At 40.6% G+C, this 20,372-nt stretch overlaps 1 protein-coding gene across 1 annotated transcript in view; it reads right to left on the bottom strand.

The window, feature by feature from the left end:
* Positions 1–20,372, bottom strand: part of lmbr1 (limb development membrane protein 1) — a 36,388-nt gene that overhangs the window by 2,608 nt on the left and 13,408 nt on the right. The window contains exons 6-16 of the mRNA XM_059326754.1: positions 18,129–18,255; positions 17,747–17,815; positions 17,568–17,632; positions 17,219–17,291; positions 12,599–12,688; positions 11,469–11,545; positions 10,892–10,969; positions 6,229–6,302; positions 5,884–5,974; positions 4,855–4,921; positions 314–475 (exon numbers count right to left, since the gene is read on the bottom strand). Coding sequence (XP_059182737.1) covers positions 314–475; positions 4,855–4,921; positions 5,884–5,974; positions 6,229–6,302; positions 10,892–10,969; positions 11,469–11,545; positions 12,599–12,688; positions 17,219–17,291; positions 17,568–17,632; positions 17,747–17,815; positions 18,129–18,255 — 973 coding nt within the window. The remainder of the gene's footprint in view (positions 1–313; positions 476–4,854; positions 4,922–5,883; positions 5,975–6,228; positions 6,303–10,891; positions 10,970–11,468; positions 11,546–12,598; positions 12,689–17,218; positions 17,292–17,567; positions 17,633–17,746; positions 17,816–18,128; positions 18,256–20,372) is intronic.

The raw sequence follows: 20,372 nt of genomic DNA, 5'->3' as shown, positions 1-20,372 counted from the left end.
TGTCACTCCAGGTTGTGCTGTCTGAGAGAAATAAACACTATCTCCCTCCAAAGCCACAGAGTAGGTTGGTGCTGTCAGGCCACATATTTGTGGATAGAAAATTGGGTTGAAATTGAGTAGTCGATGTGTTAATTACTGAATAGATTTCTTAATTTTCTACAGAAGATCCAGCATATCAAAGGCAGAGATGTTTTTTTGCAGGGCAATGCATTAATATGCGGTGCAGTCTGGAATTATCATATTGTAGTATATTTAAAAAAAATGTGCTGGTTAGAGGCCCTTAGGACACATACAAATAAATAGATAAGTTTACCTAAGGCCTTAAGAAGTTCTTCCCGTACAGCTGAGGTGAATTTTCTCACAAGACAGAGAGTTGTCACGACCGCAAACAGCAGGTTGTAGGAAAGGACAATGTAAAAGTTTCCCAGCCAATTAAATCTTCCAAAGTCTCCCAAGAGATCAAACCTGGTGATACCTGTGGAGGACAGAGAAACGAGTCAAATAACGGTGTTAGAAAGATAGTCAGCAATGTCTTTGTTGGGGCAATGACAAACAGCCAAACATTACTTCTTCAGTTTGACTATCTGTGTTCAGTACTACTACTCCTACTGAAAAATTGTGATAACCAAGAAGCAAAATTATTTCTCCCCAAGTCAAAATTGTTTCAAATTCCAGCAAATGGACAAAACCAGGAAAACAAAGGAAGTGCATTTTTCTGAGTTCCCCCTTGTTAAGATTGTGTTCATAAGCAAAATTCTTCCTGGCAAAAGCATGAGGCTGCAGCAAATGTGAAAATTTAGGAATATCTGCTCTGTCTGCAGTTAAGACACTTTGAAAAGTGTCTCTCTTCAAAGGTCCTGCTCTTTCAACAAGTAAAAAGACTCAAGAAGGGCTTACATACAAAAAACAATTTCATGTGCATTACGGGTAGATTATCAGTGTGAAAAACTGATGAGAACAAATATTTAACTGTGACCTTTGACCGTAATTGATCATATGATTGGAACTTAAACCCTGTGTTTTTTTCACATAAAAAGGTTTCGTTTGTGGTCTTCTTTGGCCAAAATAAGTTGGAAGAAAAAACGAATGCCGCTCCCAAGTCTTTCATAGAATCACCATCATCTGTACACAAATCTACCTGAGTCAGCCACTGAGCTAGTGACAAATCTTATTCAAACAATAAACAAGCACAATCTTGTAGGTTCCTGGAGAAGCTAAAGGATTGCTCAATTTCTAACAGATTTCAACCCGACAAAGAGATTACTCTTAGAGAAAACCTGGCATTTTCAGGTATTTATGTTCTTTCTTTTTAGTCATAAAAGGATAGTTCAGATTTTTCTGAAGTGGGATTGTATGATGTACTTTTCCATAGTCAGTGTAGATGGCAGTTGGAATTCTCCCAGTTTGGAAGAAGCAGGCAGGAGTACTGATATGGAAGCTAAGCAATGTACTGTTGAGGATGGGGGCAGCAGCTAAACTTTATTTAATCACCTCATAAAAGCCACCTTAAAATAAATCATTATCAGTTTAAATTTACACTATATATAGAATATTTCATAGTGTTACCTTGCAATCCGAAAGCCTTTTCAAACAGGGAACTAAAGCCGTATATCAAGTTTATGCTCTCTTCAAAGCCACCAGACTCCTTTGACAAAAACAATAATTTTACCTTGAAGAATGCAGGAGTTGCTGGTATACTGCTACCTTGATTTTGTTTGTTTGTGCCAGTTTGCGACTTTGGTGAATCAAAACAAACCTTTTAAAACACAAAAGTCACACAATAACACAAATAAATTAAATAATTGTGGTGGACCAGAAACTACTAATTCTGTGAGATAAATGTACTGTTTTGATCAGTAGTCTAACCCCAACCCATCAGGAGGCTGGTGGCTGTGAAGAGAGCATAGGTAACAGCTTCAGTTCCCAGTGAGAATGAGTTGTGTTTAAGGCAAAGCAGTAAAAAATAGAAATACGGCATGCACTTAAACTATTAGGTTGGCTTTTCCCTTAAATAGATACATATGCCTGAAAATGCTGGCATCAAGACATGACAAAGTTTATATATATTTTAAATGATAGAGATAGAAACAAATCCACTCTGGCTTACACAAACAACCACTGATCCATTGCACTACAAACTTAATGCTTATTTTCGTCACCCGGCTGTGTCTTGGGCAGCAGTATTGTAAGGACTGTTCCCTGCAGACTATGAAAGGATGGGTAACTAAGTATAGCAGCAAAGGTGGAATGCAGGTGGACTTCATCTCTCTCCCAGGACCTTCAGACAGATAAAGGAGTGTTTTATCCTGCAGGCTCCTCTTAGCTCCATACTGCTAGACCAATTTCAAACCATCTGTCACAGCTGATTGCACGCTGCCTGGAGAGCCATCAACACCCTATTGTTTTCATGTGTATCCATTTTGGCCTGCCAATACAGGTGTTCTGCCCTCTACCACAAGGATGCCAGCTGTGCCATCCAATAATGAATGTATGGATATAATTATGTGACGTGTACAATTATATTTATTGTTATGAATGGTCTTTATTGAGATGTTCCTTCTATATGCAACACTGACCGACAAAATTACCGCATCAATATGTTAAATTCATACACTACAACAATTTTCTATTTCTGTCATCTGTATGCAGAAATTACATTCAGATGTGGCACACTGAAGAGGCACGGGTCTTTATACATTCTACCTCTCCTGTAACATCTTCACAGCCTCTGTCGTCAATTAGATTGGGCGATCGATTCAGTGTCTAGAGAGATGTATTTACAGCCGCAGTAAGCAGTTTGCAAGCATCAAGGACCTTTAACAAAATTGCCTGTGAAGAGACAGAGAGAGAGATGATGGAGACCCCAGTCGATACAGCTTGCCACTGTGGTCTGGCTACACCCATTTTTAATGCCAAAGGTTTTGATCTTGGTTTGGTAATTTGAGAAAATCTAATTGGGGGTAAGATGCTTGGCATTTGAAACGTCTGGGGTACAGCAGTGGAGTGGGAGACATTAGCATGCAGCTGGTCATGCATCCGAGAGGCATATGACAGATTCATTAGGATTGTATGGTGTAGTGAGATTATTTTCTTTGTTTGTCAGCAAATCTTTATAGATACGCAGATCTAGAATCCACAACATAAAAGGCATATGCCCATGATAAATGGCTCTCAAAAAGAAACAGCAACCCATTCTATCAAAAACAAGAGAATCCTTTGTGGCATATTACCCCACATTTTCCTAATCTGCTGTATAAAATAAAGGGAAAACAAGTTATTATATTTTACAATATAAAAACACAGATTTCATTCTGTCTTCAGTGACCATCTATAAATAATGTTTAGATGATTATTAATATCAACGCACAAACCTGCTGATTGTCTTTGGTTTTACTGCAAAGGTCTTGTTTTTTCCATTAAAAAAACAGTTGCCTGCTGTGACAAAATACTATGAATGACAGAGTGAGGAAATTTTCTCAGCAGCTAATAAACTTGAGCCAACACCCAACATTTTACAAGAAAAGATATCTATTGGTGATGCACTCTGTTGAGTGCTTACTTTGATCTTTCACATTAGATCTTTAAATTGACTTCTTTGTCAGTTGATTCCCTTTACTCTCAACAGTTTAAGAGTGATGAGAGTAAACTAAAACAGTAAAGTTGCGGGCCAGACATCTACACAATGAGCTGAAACTCACTATAAATGTAGTAAAGCTGAGGGGAGCTGCAGTTGAAGATATTTCCCTAGGCTCATCACTCCGAGTGACCCAATTTATACTGTTTTTTCATTTTCATTGTTATATAAAATATCTATTACATCAAAATATTAAAGGTTCCCCTGCGGTCAAGACAAGACGGGTTTGTCAAAAACACCATGAGTTTGTCCCATAAATTTAAAACTATTTCCATGATACCCAACACACCTAAGAATTTAAATGTTCAACCACTTTACTTAATAAACATATACATACTTTTGGACTCTATATGTCAGTACGTCATTAAAACAGCAGACAGACCTGAGCACCTTTTTGTGTTGTGGTACAGTTCTCCTTTCTCTTATACAGTGCATGTTTCCCACACTGACACACAAAAAACACCTCACATCAAGACACAAAACCCTTTCTTGTCTCTTAACATCTCACTTCGTCACACTCAACTCTTCACATGTCTTTTCTTTAGCTGGGAGGCCTTTTCTCTTCAACTCTGTCTCATGCATTTATTCCTTTTAATCTATTCAGCGTCACAAAGCAGAACCTGTTGATATTTTGTAAAGCTCCCAATGAGTCACTGTATGCTCGCTCCGTCCCATTTTCCCACTCTGTTGGTCCCTCTCACACACACTCAAATACACACACAGAGTAGTGCTATTTGAACAGCTGTGCTCTGCACTCTGCATGTTTATTAGTGCCATTGTGATGGTGCTACTCCTGTCATTTTTACCCCTTCACCCTGCTGTCCTTTCTAATGTCACTATGGGAAACTATAGGAGAATTCAACTTGCTAACATTAATGGTTTGCTATTGGTGGCAGCATCTGAAAAAGTGTTGTGGGGGAGGGACATCTACCCTTTGTGGTTGTTATGACATCTGTGACGATTCAGTTCAACCTACATTTCTCTTAAAGAAATGTTTTGATATTTTTGGAAATACGAGTTTATTTATTCTCCTTCTTGCCAAGAGTTAAATGAGAACATAGACAATACTTTTGTGTCTTTCAATTAAATCGGAAGCTATAGCTAGCAGCTGGTTAGCTTAGCTTAGTATTAAGACTTGAAACAGAGTAAAATAGCTAGCCTAGCTCTGTCCAAAGGTCGCAAACATATTACTTTGTGTCAACAAACTCAGCTGTACTCACCTAGAGTTCTGGACATCACTGGCAGGGCTGAACTCAGGACCAAGATGGACACACAGCAACCTATGATCTAAAGAAAAAAATCAATAGATAATCAAACTTCAGATCACTCAAGCACATTAATGTACAGTTATGAAACCTGAACAAAAAGCTCCCATTGCAAAAATCAGGTTTCAATCCAAATCATTTTGCAAAATTTTAACTGAATTTCGAGAAAATCTGCAAAAGAAAATGTGAATGAATGCTTGTTTATCTCCACTTCGAGATAAGTACTGGTGGCGCCAAAGTCCTGTTATATGTGATATTTTAATCTTCCACAGTCAATGCCAATACTTTCAATTTCAAAAGCTTACATTAAATACACTACTGTGCATTATTTATTATATTGCTTTCATTATTACACTAACTTTTCCACTTCAGCCAAGTGTAAAAGCTTTTTTTTTAATATTTAAAGATTAAATAAAAAAAATCTTCCACTCAGGTGGATAGAATCGCATCTTTTATCAGCCATGACATGCCCACACACATGCACACACCACTTGATGTTAAATTGGTTCCACATATTGTACAATTAGTACCTCTGAAGATGCTCATTACCAGGTTCTCTCTGTTGTCCTTTCAAGCCCTTTCACTGGAGCGTCATGGCTAGTTAACAAGCCTCACCACTCCCAAACTCATTACCAAGTGAATAGGTGCCACTGTGGGCCAAACAGAGCACGCATCCTCTGACCCCCCTCCCCAAAAACCCACTCTCCCCTCTGATGTACAAGAAAGGGGCTTGCACTTTGCCAGTGTTTGCGCAACCCACAAACAAATATTGGACAGATCAACTAAAGCCATTGAGGGGGCCCTGAGGAAAACATTAGTGAGCAGTAGGAGTTCACAGTGAGAGGAAGGCGGGAGAGAGAAGTGGAAAAAAAAGAGGAAATAGATGAAACGCAGGGGGTCCCAAACACATCAGCACCTTAGGAAGAATCTCAGCACCCTTGCCCCCACTTCACCCCACACCCTGTCCTTCCATCCCGTCTTTACCGTTGTCATGGTTGTGTCATCCTTACTGGGAGTGAGTCCCTCAAAGACCCGCAGGCTGTAGAAGCCAACGACAGAGGACACCATCAAGTAGCTGTTGAGCAAATCAATCAAGGACCAAAAACACACTGCTGGTAGCAGAGGAGCTTCATTGAGTAGTCTTTTTAAGTATGCTAAGTCTGCACCTTTTCAGCCCTGATAAAAGGTGACGAAACAGCACAACATGTCTTCCGGAAGGTGTCCGGCTGAACTATGTCCTGGGTAAACAAAACTGGCTTGACAATGTTGCTCTTGGCCATGGAGCATGCTACTTTGGCCACAGACAAAGAGAGGTCACTGAAAGGATACAACATGAGGATGATCTCCAGTGCCGCCTGAGCCACACCAAACGTGGACAGAGAGGTGTTCCCAATGCCTCGGTCCTGGAAGATGAAGACACAGACAGAAAACAGGGTTATTCACTGTCCTCACAAACCAATCTTACATAAACACATCACAAATTGAAAAAAAAAAAAGAAAATGGGAAACGACAGCACTGCAGGCAGTTGCACACACATGCAATTACAGAAATCCTGCAAAGTAAGTACGCGGTGCATGAAGAATTTCCCCACTTGAGAAAGACAGAATCAAATTGGCTAAGTAATGAATGGAACAAGATGAAAGAGGCTCTTTTCAAATCACTGTCGATCATACAATATGTGAACAGGTGTTCAAACAAAAACGGCACATTGCTTACGGTAAGAAGAGTGTACAGGCTGAAAGCACGCCAAAAACATAAAAACAACAAAACAAATACTTCAGCAAACACTAGACGTACACCCCACCCCGCCCCCCTCCAACCCCTAAGGCCTTTTGAAAATGGAGCAGGAAAAGACATACATCTACATACGCTGCACATACCAAGCATCTGTGCAGTCAAATGATAAATATTTGCTTTTGTCGAACTTGGCACAGGGGTTGATCCTCCAAAGGGTTCAGTGTGTTGTATGAGGCACCTACAGTACTATACACTATGTATTCAACTTATAAAAGTTATACTTATTTACAGCCTGTAAGTTGTTCAAAAACTGCTGCATTTTCTGATCTTGTATATAAACCTACACTGATATAAAGTATATATAATTACAGTAACAGTATATTCCCAATCACTACATTGTCTAAAATACTCTTATCCTGTCATTTATCCTGCCTCTATATCATGTGTACATAGCTGGATATATGTAATGTGCAGTTTACAGCACCTTACCATACCAATGCATGACATCATGGTACAGTGCTAAAATACGCTATTTACTTTTCTTGCAATAGAAATACTATTGCCGTTACCCAGCATATATTTAAAGCACGGTCCTAGATTTTTTTAGTTGATTACTTGTGTTTTTATATTGTATTTCATTTCTTTTTTCCCCACCTTGAGTGTCCTTATCTTGATTTGTTTTGTAAAAGAGCCTGAAGAAAAAAGGAAAGCCTGGCAGGTTGTTTCATGCCTTTTTATGCAACTGTCATCCCTGGGAGCTTACTGCAGAGCCATGGTGCAGTGCTCTTTCTCTCTTACACAGGGAATTAGCAGACAGCATCTGATGTAATTTATTAATGGAGGGAGGGTGGGCATGCATTAAGATTGTGTGTGTGTGCACTCGCAATATGCGTGTATGCGCGCTTAGGACAGCTAGCTTTCACAGTACGCCTCCTTTCAACTCTTACTTCTTTTCATTCCAGTAGCAGGGAGGGTGATGGAGTGTGTGTTTGTGTGTGTCAAAAAGAGGGTGGGGGCGGAGGGGGGCTGGTATTCGTCTGTGTTGACTACCACGGCTCTTTCAGCAGACACATTGCATTTGTTGCTTGTAAGATTAACACCTCACCATACCTGTGCACTGGCAAGGCTGTCAGTGTTGTGTGTGAGTTAACACATGCCTCACGTCCTGACCATTTGACCCCAGGTGGGTCCCCGAAGTAATTTCTCCAGAAACTTAATTTATTTAAACAGAGAAATTGAAAGAAATCCTCTGAATAATTCTCATCTGCCTTTCACATAGTCATAATTCTTTCTCATCAACACCTTTGGCCCTTCCTTGTCATCGTTTTTTCAGTTTGGGGTCAAGGCTTTGAGCAAGAGCCATTATTTGACCACACCAGCACTCACTCAATGCCGAATCTCTATAAAGAGATATCTGCATATGAATGCAGACTCTGTAGGAAACAGGACAAGATTTTGGTATCGGAAGCATTCTAGTTTCCATTTCTAGTCTGAGTAGTTTTTACGAATCTAGTTTGAGTAGGCTTTGGTTGCATGCAGGTAAACAGTCTGGGCAAAAGAGGTGGCACACATCTGCCAAAATCAATACCTTCACTAAGATTAAAAGAAAAAAAAATGCTTAGTCAAATATTTGTATTGAACACAATTAACTAAATCAATTTCTAACCTGATACAGCTGATTAACACTTATTATTCCAAAACGAAACTTAAAACTTGATTTGATTTACATAAATTGACTTACAATGTAACTTGTACTTTGAGTATACTGTTATACTTTTACTTGAGTAGGTTTGACAAATGGTATTTTTTACTTGAACTTGAATATCTTTTTATAGGTTAAATTGTACTTTTATATGAGTAAAGATTTCAGTAATCTATCCACCACTCCTTATTAGACTGTTGAAGAAGAAAAGGAAGTTTTGGCCCCGGATATCTTAATGGTTGTCAGAATGACAGCCAATGGGAATCCTGCTGTGAGTTGACGGACTTCCTGCTCCATGTTAAATCAGTTTATTGAATCCCTGGTCAATGATAATAAAGTCAGAATAATTTTCCTTGAAGTTTCTCAAAATGTAGGTGTTGGTAGTATTGATATCAATATTAATCCATTCGTTTATGCACTTCCTTCTGGATGCCTGAATCTGAAATGGGAAAGATTCCAAAGGCACATTTGGACATACTGTTTGATCAGATACCACCCATATTGTGGCAGTATCTTACATCATCAGAGTAATAAAGGTTATGAGTGGTGCTATCTATTCTTCTGGCCATAGTAGTTTCACAAATTTAAATCCACTTCATCTTGCCATAAAAATGTCAACATCATTTATCCATTTTTTTAAACTGTAGACATTTATTGCTAAAGAGTGGTAAAACAGTAGTCCCAGAAGTACTTCCACTTTACTGTAAGACCATCTTGTCAAATTGTTCCTTATCTCAGGAAGCAGTTTCCCATATTTAGTTCAAAATAATAAGTGAGACGTGCGATGCCAATTTTGAGTTATATCAACCAAAATATAATTAAACCCTTCAATCTCGTTCTGCTGGGTGCTAACCTTACTTCATTATGGAAGAGATATACAAGTTGATCTAAATATCTCTTCAATATATGAAGAGATATTTAGATCAACTTACATTGTGCATCATCGCCAAAACATACTTTTTAATCACTTTCATTTACAAAAGTTGAAAGGTCATAGCTAAGATATGCTTGTTGGGGGAAGTCTGAAGCTGCTATTATACGAGTTTGCGGAGAAGGGCAGCTTTAGTGAGATGAAAATTACTGTCCAGTTGCAGATAATCGTCCATTTTACAAAATACAGTGTCAAGTGTTGTGGCTACCTAAGAGGAGGGCCTGCAGTAACAATTTTATTGGTCCCTCTTAGTGCTTGTTCATCAAGTTGTAAAACACAGTGTCCTTTGACAGAGACAGCTCTAGTTCCCCTCCTCCTCCTCCTTGTTGCTTCTACAGCATCTCTTCTCCTCATCTTCATCCACCTGCTTCTCCTTCCTGCTCTTTCTCTTCCTCTCCCCAAACTCCTCACCATCCTTCTCCACCTCCATCCTCTGATCTGTGAAGGCAGTCAGTGCACTGCTCAGTATGCTAAGGACTATGGCGGGATGCTTAGTAGGAAGGGAAGACAAACATTGACAGGGCACTTCCATTGTGCTCTCCCCCCACAGCAATCAGCACATCGGGGCCTCATTTGACTTTCCCACAGTCTCTTTGCTCCGACAGTACCTCCTCCAGACCTCAAAACAGCCGCTCTCTCTGCTCCTTTATATCACTTTCTCTCTTCTGTCCTTATCTCCTTCCAGACAGTGTGCGGGTAACTGCGAGGGAATTTCTGTGCTAGAGGGGCAGAGAGTTCGAGAGCTGCAGGGTAGGGTTAACGGGGTGGATAGATGGATATCATATCAGTATCGATTGTTTTGGAGGACGAGACCTCCCCCCACCCCTCGTAGCGCTGTGAGATCAGAGGTGTGGCATCCATCCAGCTCAACAAACGCATAAACCATTTAGTGGGGCCACACTGTCAGGGAGGACAGCTTCAAGCTGCATGACAAGTGTAATTTGGGGGATTTTCTGCAACGCGTCATGCCAAGGAAAACATCTCTGCTCAATAAAATAATTGGAATGTCGAGGGCAGCTCTGTCAGTTGCCCGCGAGACGCGAAATGAAATGAGGGAGAAATAGGATACATTATGTTGCCCCCTCTCAGACAAGAATGCAACCACAAACGCACACACATTCAAGCACATGCACGCACGCCCCTCTGTCACTGCAGATGAGATGAGATAAGGAGAGCTTAAAACACATTGCATGTTAGGCGGAGATGAGAATCTCTGAGAGCCATTCCACACTCAGTTAGTCCACCTCACAGTAAGAGCCCTTCACCTGCCCTGTCTGCCTTTGCAGGAGGGAGGGAAAGCAGCTTATTCACCCACTGTGGACTTTGAAACACGTAGCGCGCTCATTGAATCTGCACACTGCTGTGAAATGACTTTCAATGAGCTTCCAAAACAAAACCAGAGGCACAAGGTTCAAGCCTGATTAACATCTGGTCAGGCCTTTTCTTCCAACAAGCATCTGAGCATATCCGGAATTTGATTTATGTCTCCGCCAGGAACATGGCAGGTCTGATAGGCAAGCTCCTCTGCAGTTTACATTCAGGGCGTGTGTCGGTGTGTGTGTGTGTGTGTGTGTGTGTGTGTGGGGAGTAAAAATGTACTCTGGTTAGACAGTAGGCTTACTGTGGATCCCTTAGGCATGGCAGTCTCATCCACTAGAAGGTAGAGGATATTCAATGCCACCATGAGAACTGATATTGTCTGCAGACAGAGAGGAAGATAAAGATTTGTTTACACATGGCATAATTATAAAAACATTGATCAAATCCCAAAGTATCCGGCATCATGATATAATTGAATTGTGGTGGCCTTGCTGATCCGCAAGTATGGTAATGCATAATAACCAGCTTGTGATTGTAAACTGCTACAACATTAAGCTTCTCAAAACCTGAACAATGTGGGGGCTGTTTGCTGCACGTGCCATGCGTCTCACATGGTCTTTCTGCCTCATCTAACAATATCAGACGGCATAAATAGTATTCCCACACTATAATCTATTGAAAATCACAGTTGTTGCAGGTGGCTATTCAGCATTGTCTTAAACAGCTATTAAACAAAAGTAGTTTCCACACCCAGGCTCAGAGCTGTTAAGAGGATGGGGTTTGAGGTACAGGGTGTTAGTCTTAATGGCCACCAGCCAGGCTGTATACGCCATGAGTAAACAGTTTGGGCTTAATGATAGGTCAGTCTCAGCACTCACCGTTCCTGCAAGCAAGATCAGCATCACTATGGGATACAACAAGTTCTTCTCCCAACCTGATGCTTTCTTTCTTCTCTCTGAGGGGAATTGAGAGTGAGCCAAAGTGTGAGGTCATTAGTCTTAAGAAATATATGTATAACCAACTCTTTAATTACAAGATTCAGAGATACAAGCCACTTTCCACCACTGGTTAATTAATATGTTCATCAAAGTTAAATGCTGAAACCTCAGGCCCTCTGGCTTTATTGACAGAGTTTGTACAGCTTGGTTTGGTAAAACATATCGTGCGTACGTGTAGCAAAACACAATCTCACCTCTCATCGCCACCACCCCCCTCCAGGTAATATACATTTCATAACCTTCAAAAAAGATGCTCTTCCTCTTTCATTAGTCACGCTCATCATTGCTATAATTAGTGGAAACAACAATAAATCCTGGATAAAAAGAAATGCAACAAAATTAATTCTGTGATTTATATATTGCTTAGAATGTGTGTGTGCGGTGGGCAACTACTCATTCTTCCAAGCCAGATGAAACATTTCGGTTTTATATCTTCCATCTTCCTCTTATTTCAACAGCTCATCAGTCATGTTTGTAGACACTGCTGACAGCTTGTAGACCACATGCACTATATTTTCTATTATGGACATCCACAGTACCCTACAATGTCTATCTGACTGCCCTCTAGTCCTCGCCATATTGACTTTCTTTCTCTATTTCCAACCTTGTTAGTCCTCCTTATTCTCAAAGTGCACCCACCCTGCCTGCCCGAGAAGTTTGCCAAGTGCACTTTATATGCACCATCCTTCTAAATTAATGACATCACTAAAAGGCTTGCTACAATATAAAGTTTGCATCTTGTCCAATATCCTAAGTGCCTTTGTGCTCTCGCCGCCCCCCCCCAACCCGCTCCCCAAAAGACTCAGGCCTCATTTATAATATCCTAAAATGGATGGAAAATTATCAGGCAGTTCTGGTCCAAGTCCAAATTAAGAAATTAAGGCGGACGGGGAGAAAGCGGCTGCCTGTCAGCAATATGTAAAAAGCTAACTTCTTGGCATATATTTCCATGGCAATTCAAGGACTAAAGACAAAATATATCAGCCCTGTCACATAATACAAATACTTACCCAATTTATTCCTCTGATTTCGAATATTGTCTAGTTCTTTGTTGAGCTGGTGAGTAAAGCTTCCTCGAGTGTAAGTGTGTGAGGACGACCCTGTGGAAACAGAAACCATTGAAATTAATGAACTTGTTCAATAACAGATGTTTTCAAAGCCTACGGCTAATAATAATTTATTAGTGATAAATCTGCAGCTAATTTTTTCAATTAATGGATTAATCAGAGTCTACGAAATGTCCAGAAGAAGAGAAGAAAATGCCCATCTCATGTTCTGAGAGTCTTTTTTGACAGCCAAAAAAACACAAAGTTATTTAATTTAAAGTTACCAGGAAACCAGAAAATTTTGGGTTTTTTTTTTTTTTTACTTGTTTAATCAACCAAACGATTAAAAGATTATCAAAATATTTTTTTGTCAACCAACAAATTGTATCAGCTCTAATGCTTTTTTAACCGGTTTTAAGAGATGACAACCCTGATTCCAAAATTGTTGGGAAGTTGTTTAAAACTTCAATAAATTTTACATTTTCAATAAAACTGTTCCACGACAGTAAACCTTTGTTGTTTCTTAATATTTTTTTCTGAATTTGATGCATTCTGCTTCCCAACTTTTTTGGAATTGGGGTTGTACCTAAGCACCACTGTTTGTGTGATATGTATACTGTATTTGTATTCCACATGGAAAACAGTATTTTCAAAACATTTCCCATAAATCAAATACATCAAATCAGAAAAAAATAATAGAAGGTGATGTCCTAATTAAGAGGTTGTTAACGTCTCCCTGCACTCATCTCACCTCAACGTATGGCATTTGACTTATCTTTATTAAGAAATCTCATCAAAACAAGTAATCCTGCTCAGAACAAAACAATGTGATCTCAAACAAGTAAAAATAATCTCTTGTGTCAGGAGCTGTCTAGCACATGCCACAACTGGTTGAGTGGGCTAGAGAAGACAGCAAGGGATTCTCCAGGAAAACCACAAGGCCGGCTCATTTAAGGCTAATTTATCTATTTTACTCTGTTTTCCTTCCAGCTTGACGCACTAGCGTAAAGGCCCCTAGGAGCCAAAGTGGAAGAGTATCCATTTGCATCCCCTGGGGTGATTGGCAGATCAAGACCAATTAGTTCAGTGTTACACCGTTACTAGCGTGCAATAAAAATACCATCTTTCATCTTTGTTACAGGAGTGAAGGACCAATCACTTTGATCAAACCTTTTTCTTCCCTCTGTTATTATGACACGCCCTGTCTGGATGGGTTTAAGTAGGCAAAAGAGGTGAGATAGACGGGGAGAGAGAGTTAAACAGTCTTGTCTGTGCCCTCGCAGATACCTGTCCCAGGATCTAAGCAGGGGAAAGTTTGAACCCTTGGAGCAAATGCAGTCACAACACAACAGGAAATGTCAAGGACAGTTCAACAGCTCTTCTTCTCCCAACCTGAACAATTTGCCTCGGGGTAGCCAAATCTTCTCAGCCGCAAGTGAACTAAGCTATCACGTTTGTGCATAACATATCCAAACACGGCCTTACCCATCAACCAGGACAGATAAATCATTGATCAAAAACAGTAGGTTCTTAATAGCAATGAGAAATAGCAGATCTTACTAAAGACAAAGAACAATATCATCACTTGTTAAGGGCTGTAGGGGAAAAATGGTGAGAATTTCAACTGCAGTATCTTCAATGACATCACTCTAAACTGGAGTTAAATATATCCTTCTCCTTCTGCTGGCAGCATCAAGTAAAAGGCTGAGTTACAGCGAGGCAGAGATGCTGAGTGAGGCTTCTGGCAGCCAGGAAGGCCCAGACTAATTCAACGTATCCTCTCCAACCTTCACCACAGTCGAAAAAAAATTACGTCATCCACACATATGCTAAACACCACGCTGAGACAACAGAGGCACCGGCAAGGTCATTGTGCCGCATAGCATCTGGACAGGCGCTCTGTTGCTCTGCTATCAGCAGATCAGGGTCTTGAGAGGGCAGCATGGACAAGTGTGCATGCCACAGTGCCTCCACTGCAGTATATTTATGTAGTCATGTTAGCAGATTGCAATCTTTCAGTTAATAACCCGAAATCAGAAACACAATTATTCGTTTTTTTAACTGGAGACACGACCAGTTGGTGCACAGTATTCTAGAAACAAATATCTGTAAATGAATGCAGAAACTTTAGGCCACAGGAAAAGACTGTGGTATCGGTAGCATTATATTGTATATTGCACAATGTATAAATTGCAATTACAGAACTTGGCAGCTACTGTCTGACGATGATACAGCTTCTTGTAAGCTTTTTGACTCAGTGTAAACTGGCTACTGGCAAAATGAGTTGTTGACGTCATCTTTTAAATCAAACTCCATTCTTGTGTCTCAACTTGCTAATTGGATTGCAAACAATGACCAGGGCAAGAAAGAGGAAGTCTTTGCCTTAACAGCTGTTATCTGGATAGTCGATTGTTATACCATAACCCAGAAATATTGCTGTTAGGGTTTGGCGATATGATGGTATGTACCATGTGATGGTTGAGATTTGTCAATACTAAATAAAATTGTAGAAATAACAATAATAATATTTACAAAAAGAGAGAAAAAAACATATCTACTACACAGGGTCTTTCATATTGGACAAGTATCGTTCCCATTTCAAATTGAAGCTTTCCACTCTGTTTATTAGCCTGTATGATAGACCCTCCAGTGCAGCCAGGTTGGCTAAGTGAGTGTGCCAGAGGCTGACAGAGGGGGGTGATGAAGCCTTCCATTCTGAAACAATAAGTTTACGCCCCAGCATCAGTGCCACCTGGACCCACTCTGCAACGTGGGGTGGGAGGTCATCAAGTTGGGATGGGTCCCCTAGAATATACAACCTCTGGGGAAAGGGCATCATGGTAGATATTCTCACATAATCTTGTGATCTGCCTATTCAGCTGCCTGACTTCAAGTAAAGTGATTTGGAATCCTTTGTTTTTAACCTAAGAGTTGTCTCGTGTGAAGCAGTTTTTGTTTGTAGCCTTTGGAAATTCCAGAAGAAAATCATTTACAGCAAAATTACTCTATCATCATAGATATTGTAACTGTTTTCTTTGGGATATCTATGATGTTTGCAAACTGAACCCTCAATACATTTAAAACCAGGAAATAAGGGGTGCAACTCTTGTAAGTAAATTGTAAAAATGATTTCTCGTAAGTTAATTAAGTTAGCAATTTATCTGATAGTTCTAGTGGCATGCCTCTAAACAGTATGCATATTAGGTTCCTTATACTCATGACAAGAAAAACAGCCACACATGTCTAATCAGTTACTTCAAGTCCTAACCTTCTGGTCTATCAGACTTAAAATATCAACAATGTCATTACAAATGGGTAATTACATGTAGAGAGAGGACAACAAAGGCCCAGACATGTAAATAAACATTGATGCATCAACTGATGTGGCTCAACAGTCCTCATCTGCAAACACAAAGTGGGTCAGAGGATAATCTGTTAGAGGAACTGGATGCAGAGCGGACACAGGTGAAGCAAGAAGACAACATTGCTCGCCTGTGGAGTGTGTCCTGTGAACTGTTCCTGAACTGTGCCGTCTACTCAGCAGATCAAAGGGACACCACTTTAGCCTTCAGTTTCACTATGTGTGAGCATTAACATTGAGTGGGTGCATGTATATACAGTATGTGCATAAAAACATAATCCTCCTCTACCTATATGCCCACCTTTTTAACAGGCAAAAGTGTACTGCAGCTTAGTTTTTTTTGGCCTCACAGAGACTTGTAAAGATCAAAAAGTGTTTGAGATGATAAGGAACAGATTACAGTTATTCTATCGGTTAGTTCAAAGCAGAGCCGTGTGGAACGAGCCCTAAGGAACCATACGCATTGGTGGCAGTCTATGGAAGTGGCATTCGAAAACATGTATTATCAGGCAGCGATCTCCCTTACCTCCCTGGTTTGAAAGGACGGTCATCCTCTTCATTTGCTCGCATCTGTACACTTGGTTGCGTGCTTGAGTTAATATTAAAGTAGGTTTTGGAACCTGGCCCAAATACTTCCTGCTTTTTGAGATTATTCAACGTCAAACAAGGAATTTGGGGACACAGAGGGCTGGACGTGAAAAGGAAATGCAGGCTAAAAAAATAATCTTCTTCATCCTTAAACTCTTTAAACTTTCCCTTTGTGCCCAAGTCCAGGCTGCTGGTCTCCTTTCAGAAGTCACTGAAAAGTCACATTGATGTCCACAGGACCTCGCCAAAAGTTCTTGTAAAAGATTTAATTTCCATCCTATTACCCAGGCTACCATTCTAGGCCTGACATTAAATGAGGCAATCATTTCACCAGCAGTGACAGTGACACTGGAGTGTCTTAAATGGAGCCTTAAAAACTTCCTAAACATAAAATATGGTCCTTGCCATGTGGCTGCTTTGCCCTTTAGCAGGAAGTTATGAGAGTGAGACAGCGGTGGGGAAAGGCTGCTGTCAAGTGTGTGTGGATTTTTTGCCAGTGTCTGTGTATGTGAGTGTGTGTGTGGCTGAATTTTCAATGCTAATTGATTCCAGTGTGGCGCGCTCCATCACACCCAATAGGGCAGTCAACCCCTCCCCTCCCCTATAATGTGCCAACACGTCTCCCACAGACATACCGTTTAATCTCCTCTGAAGGGCTTCCTCCTGCAAATGGATGCAGTAAATCTGCTCATCCAGGTCCTCCAGGATCTGAAGGGAGGGAGCAGAGGAGGAAGAGATGAAATGGGTTATAATTAGGCCCAAAGTGGGACTGGAGAGATGGCAGATGGGAGGATGAGTTGGTGATGTATTTGTAGTCCTGTCGCGCATGTAAATGGCCGACTGATCTCTCAGAACAGAGGACCAAAGTGGCTTCAAGTGTGAGCGTTCAAGTTCAACTCTGTAGTCTGTCAGAGAAAACCGCTAGTTTCTAAATTTCTCCTCATCAAAACATTTTCAGAACAACCACAAATACTGATTACTTACTGTCGGCTTTACTAGTAACTGGCCCATGATGGTGAACATCCTGGACAACCCCACGGGAGTGCACACTACACATGAGACAGAAAATAGCTTGACTGTTTGACCACAATAAGGTGAAATCATTCAGCAATATTAAATTGATGGTAGCTCAAAAAAAAAATCAATAAATTGAAATGCCTTACTGAGTAAAAGCAATCCTCCCATCAGTGATATGCAGGAGTAGAGATATGGCAGGTAGAATTCCCAAAGATCTGCGGGAGAAAATACATTTCATTTATTAAAATATAGAAGGAAAGTAAAGAATTGTTCAATATTTTAGGAAATACACAAGAAATAGCCCACAAAGTGACAGTAAAACCATATTTTACAAGTTTTTTTTCAATGACAGTCTTAATGCCAAGTTAAACTAAGCTAATCAAGTCATAGTTCAAGCTTCATAGTTAATGCAAACATGATGAGAGTTGAAATAATATTCTTAACCCTCTCACATAAGTAAAAAAAAAACATTTGAACTATTCTGTACAAATTCAAGAAGATATGACACAAAATCCTTTAACTACTTACCGTAGAGTGACTCCATGCTGGCTGCATCATTGTCAATGAGCGCTGATGCCACCCACACGATGCCCAGGATGAGCAAAGCCAGTAGGAAGAGCATCACAAAGGTCTCTAGAATACGAGCCTTAATGCCCTGGCAAAAAAAGTACACAGAGGGGAAAAAAAGAAATCTAATTAGGAATGGCTGATACGGTTTGAATTACTTTGGAATCAGTCAAAGATTTTATGCCAACATGCATCAAAAAACACATTAATCAAACTGATTGCACTGAGCTGGGAGGTGGTATTACCTACATTTCATATCAATTTTTTAAACACAAAACAAGATTCATTTTACGAGACGTCTCCCTCCTCCCTCCATCCTGCCTCTCTCATATTAAACACCATCATTTCCATTCACAGTACACAAACATGACATAAACGCTCCCACAGATTCCTGTGTAAAACAGCTCTTTTATACACACATATTGCGGTCTATAAAGTGGGTCTAACAGGGGCTGGTGGTGGCAGAGGTGAAATTAAAAAGAGTTAGGGGGCGGGGGGTGCTGTAAGGAGCATGAAGCCTGGCGGGGTCAGCTACTGTCTGCGATCAAGAGCAGGCCTCCCATCTGGGGCCGATTAGGAGCTCCCTTAGCACCGCGGTCGTGTCCCTGGCCGTGCAGACGAGAGGGTTTTGGGGTAATTTGGGTTTTCCGGGTCACAAACTGCTGAGTGGTTAATAAAGTCCTCCTCTACCTGTTCACACAGTTTCCATTTCCCCCCCTGCTGGAGAGCCGAGCTGTCTGAGCACTGTAAGATAGATAGGCGTTCTCATACACATGTCAGGTAGGCTACCAGGCACGCGATAACAAGGGCTCTCTGCGTTTGGAGCGCTGTTTAAATTGGGTACATATGAGCAATTTGTTACCAGCTAACATTATGGCTGTGCAGTTGCTGTTCAGTATTTGCCAACAGGTAGATGAAGGGTTTCTCTTTGAAAGTTAATCAAGTCGCTTTATTGAATGGAAATGGTTTCAATTCTGCAGATTAAATCAGACAAGGCTTAGTTAAAAAAAATCCTTTACAGTTCATGACTGTCAACCAAACCACCTGTCCTTTAGCATATGCATTACAAATTGGGTCACTGTTTAATAGCCTTCTTCTCTCCTATGCAACCTAAAATCAAAAGAGTCTAACGTATCTCTTTTACAAGCACCTTTCTTACAAATAGCATGTGAGCATCCATGGGTCACTAACATATTTGGTAAATTTAATGGCTACACATTATCACTGACCCATTCAATCCACAATTGGATAGTGATGCATGCATTTAAGCTTATTTCCAGACTTCATTCATTGTCAGTGGTGAAAATCCCCTGTAGCATCCTTTAGCTATTACAGAGCAATCACTCGCCTCGCGCCTCCTCTTACGTGATATTGTGGAAAAGCCTCAGTGAGTGAGTGTCGAATTTTCTAGCACAACAGGGAGGAAAGTGGGCAGGGTCTGGAGTGCCCCAGTGTGGCCAAGGTGGACACTGCAGCCACTCGACAGGTAATGTTAGAGGGGGTAGGTGGGCGTTATAGAGTCTTTAGTCAGCATGAAACATACCTAAAAAAATGTTTTTGTATTGTATGTATTATCAATAAATGTAAAACATTGAGATAAATCAGAGTGATACATATCTTAAGGGAATTATATGAATATTTTTTGTAATGCTATACACCAACAATAAATTCACTCAATGCAGATCAATACACCAAAAATATAGCCTCTAATCTGACATGGACATTCAGTTCTGCTGAATGCCTCATGCTCTTATGCGCACACTTGTGCACTCCTGAGTTCACATGATGGATGCTGCAATCAAGCAATAAGAAAATCACACCGTCAAATGGAAAAAAATAAAAAAAAGAGGGAGAAAGGAAGACATGGAGAGCGATAGAGAGAAATAAAAAGAGCGAACAACAGAGGGAGACTGATGGAGGAGAGGAGTCAACGTCTGAGCGCATCTCATTCCCCGGAGGTAAGAGAGGTGAGAGAGGAATGCTTTCAGGGACTTCAGCCACGTCCCACACGCGCTCTCTTAAGGATGCATCAGGACAAGCAGAAGCCGTAGGCAGGACGTGCGTCCGCTCAAGCGCACCAGTCCACCTTAACAAGCTGCCCATGCCATGCTGAAGGTGTATTCCCTTTAGATAGGTCTCTCAATCATTTATAAGACTCAAATCATTACCCATTCAGATCATTTAGGGCAAAGGCAATGCTTGTCA

The sequence above is a fragment of the Centropristis striata genome, chromosome 23 (assembly GCF_030273125.1).
Source record: "Centropristis striata isolate RG_2023a ecotype Rhode Island chromosome 23, C.striata_1.0, whole genome shotgun sequence".
Lineage (NCBI taxonomy): Eukaryota > Metazoa > Chordata > Actinopteri > Perciformes > Serranidae > Centropristis > Centropristis striata.
The sequence above is the reverse complement of the archived record's forward strand: the minus strand, read 5'-3'. Positions and strand labels throughout refer to the sequence as shown.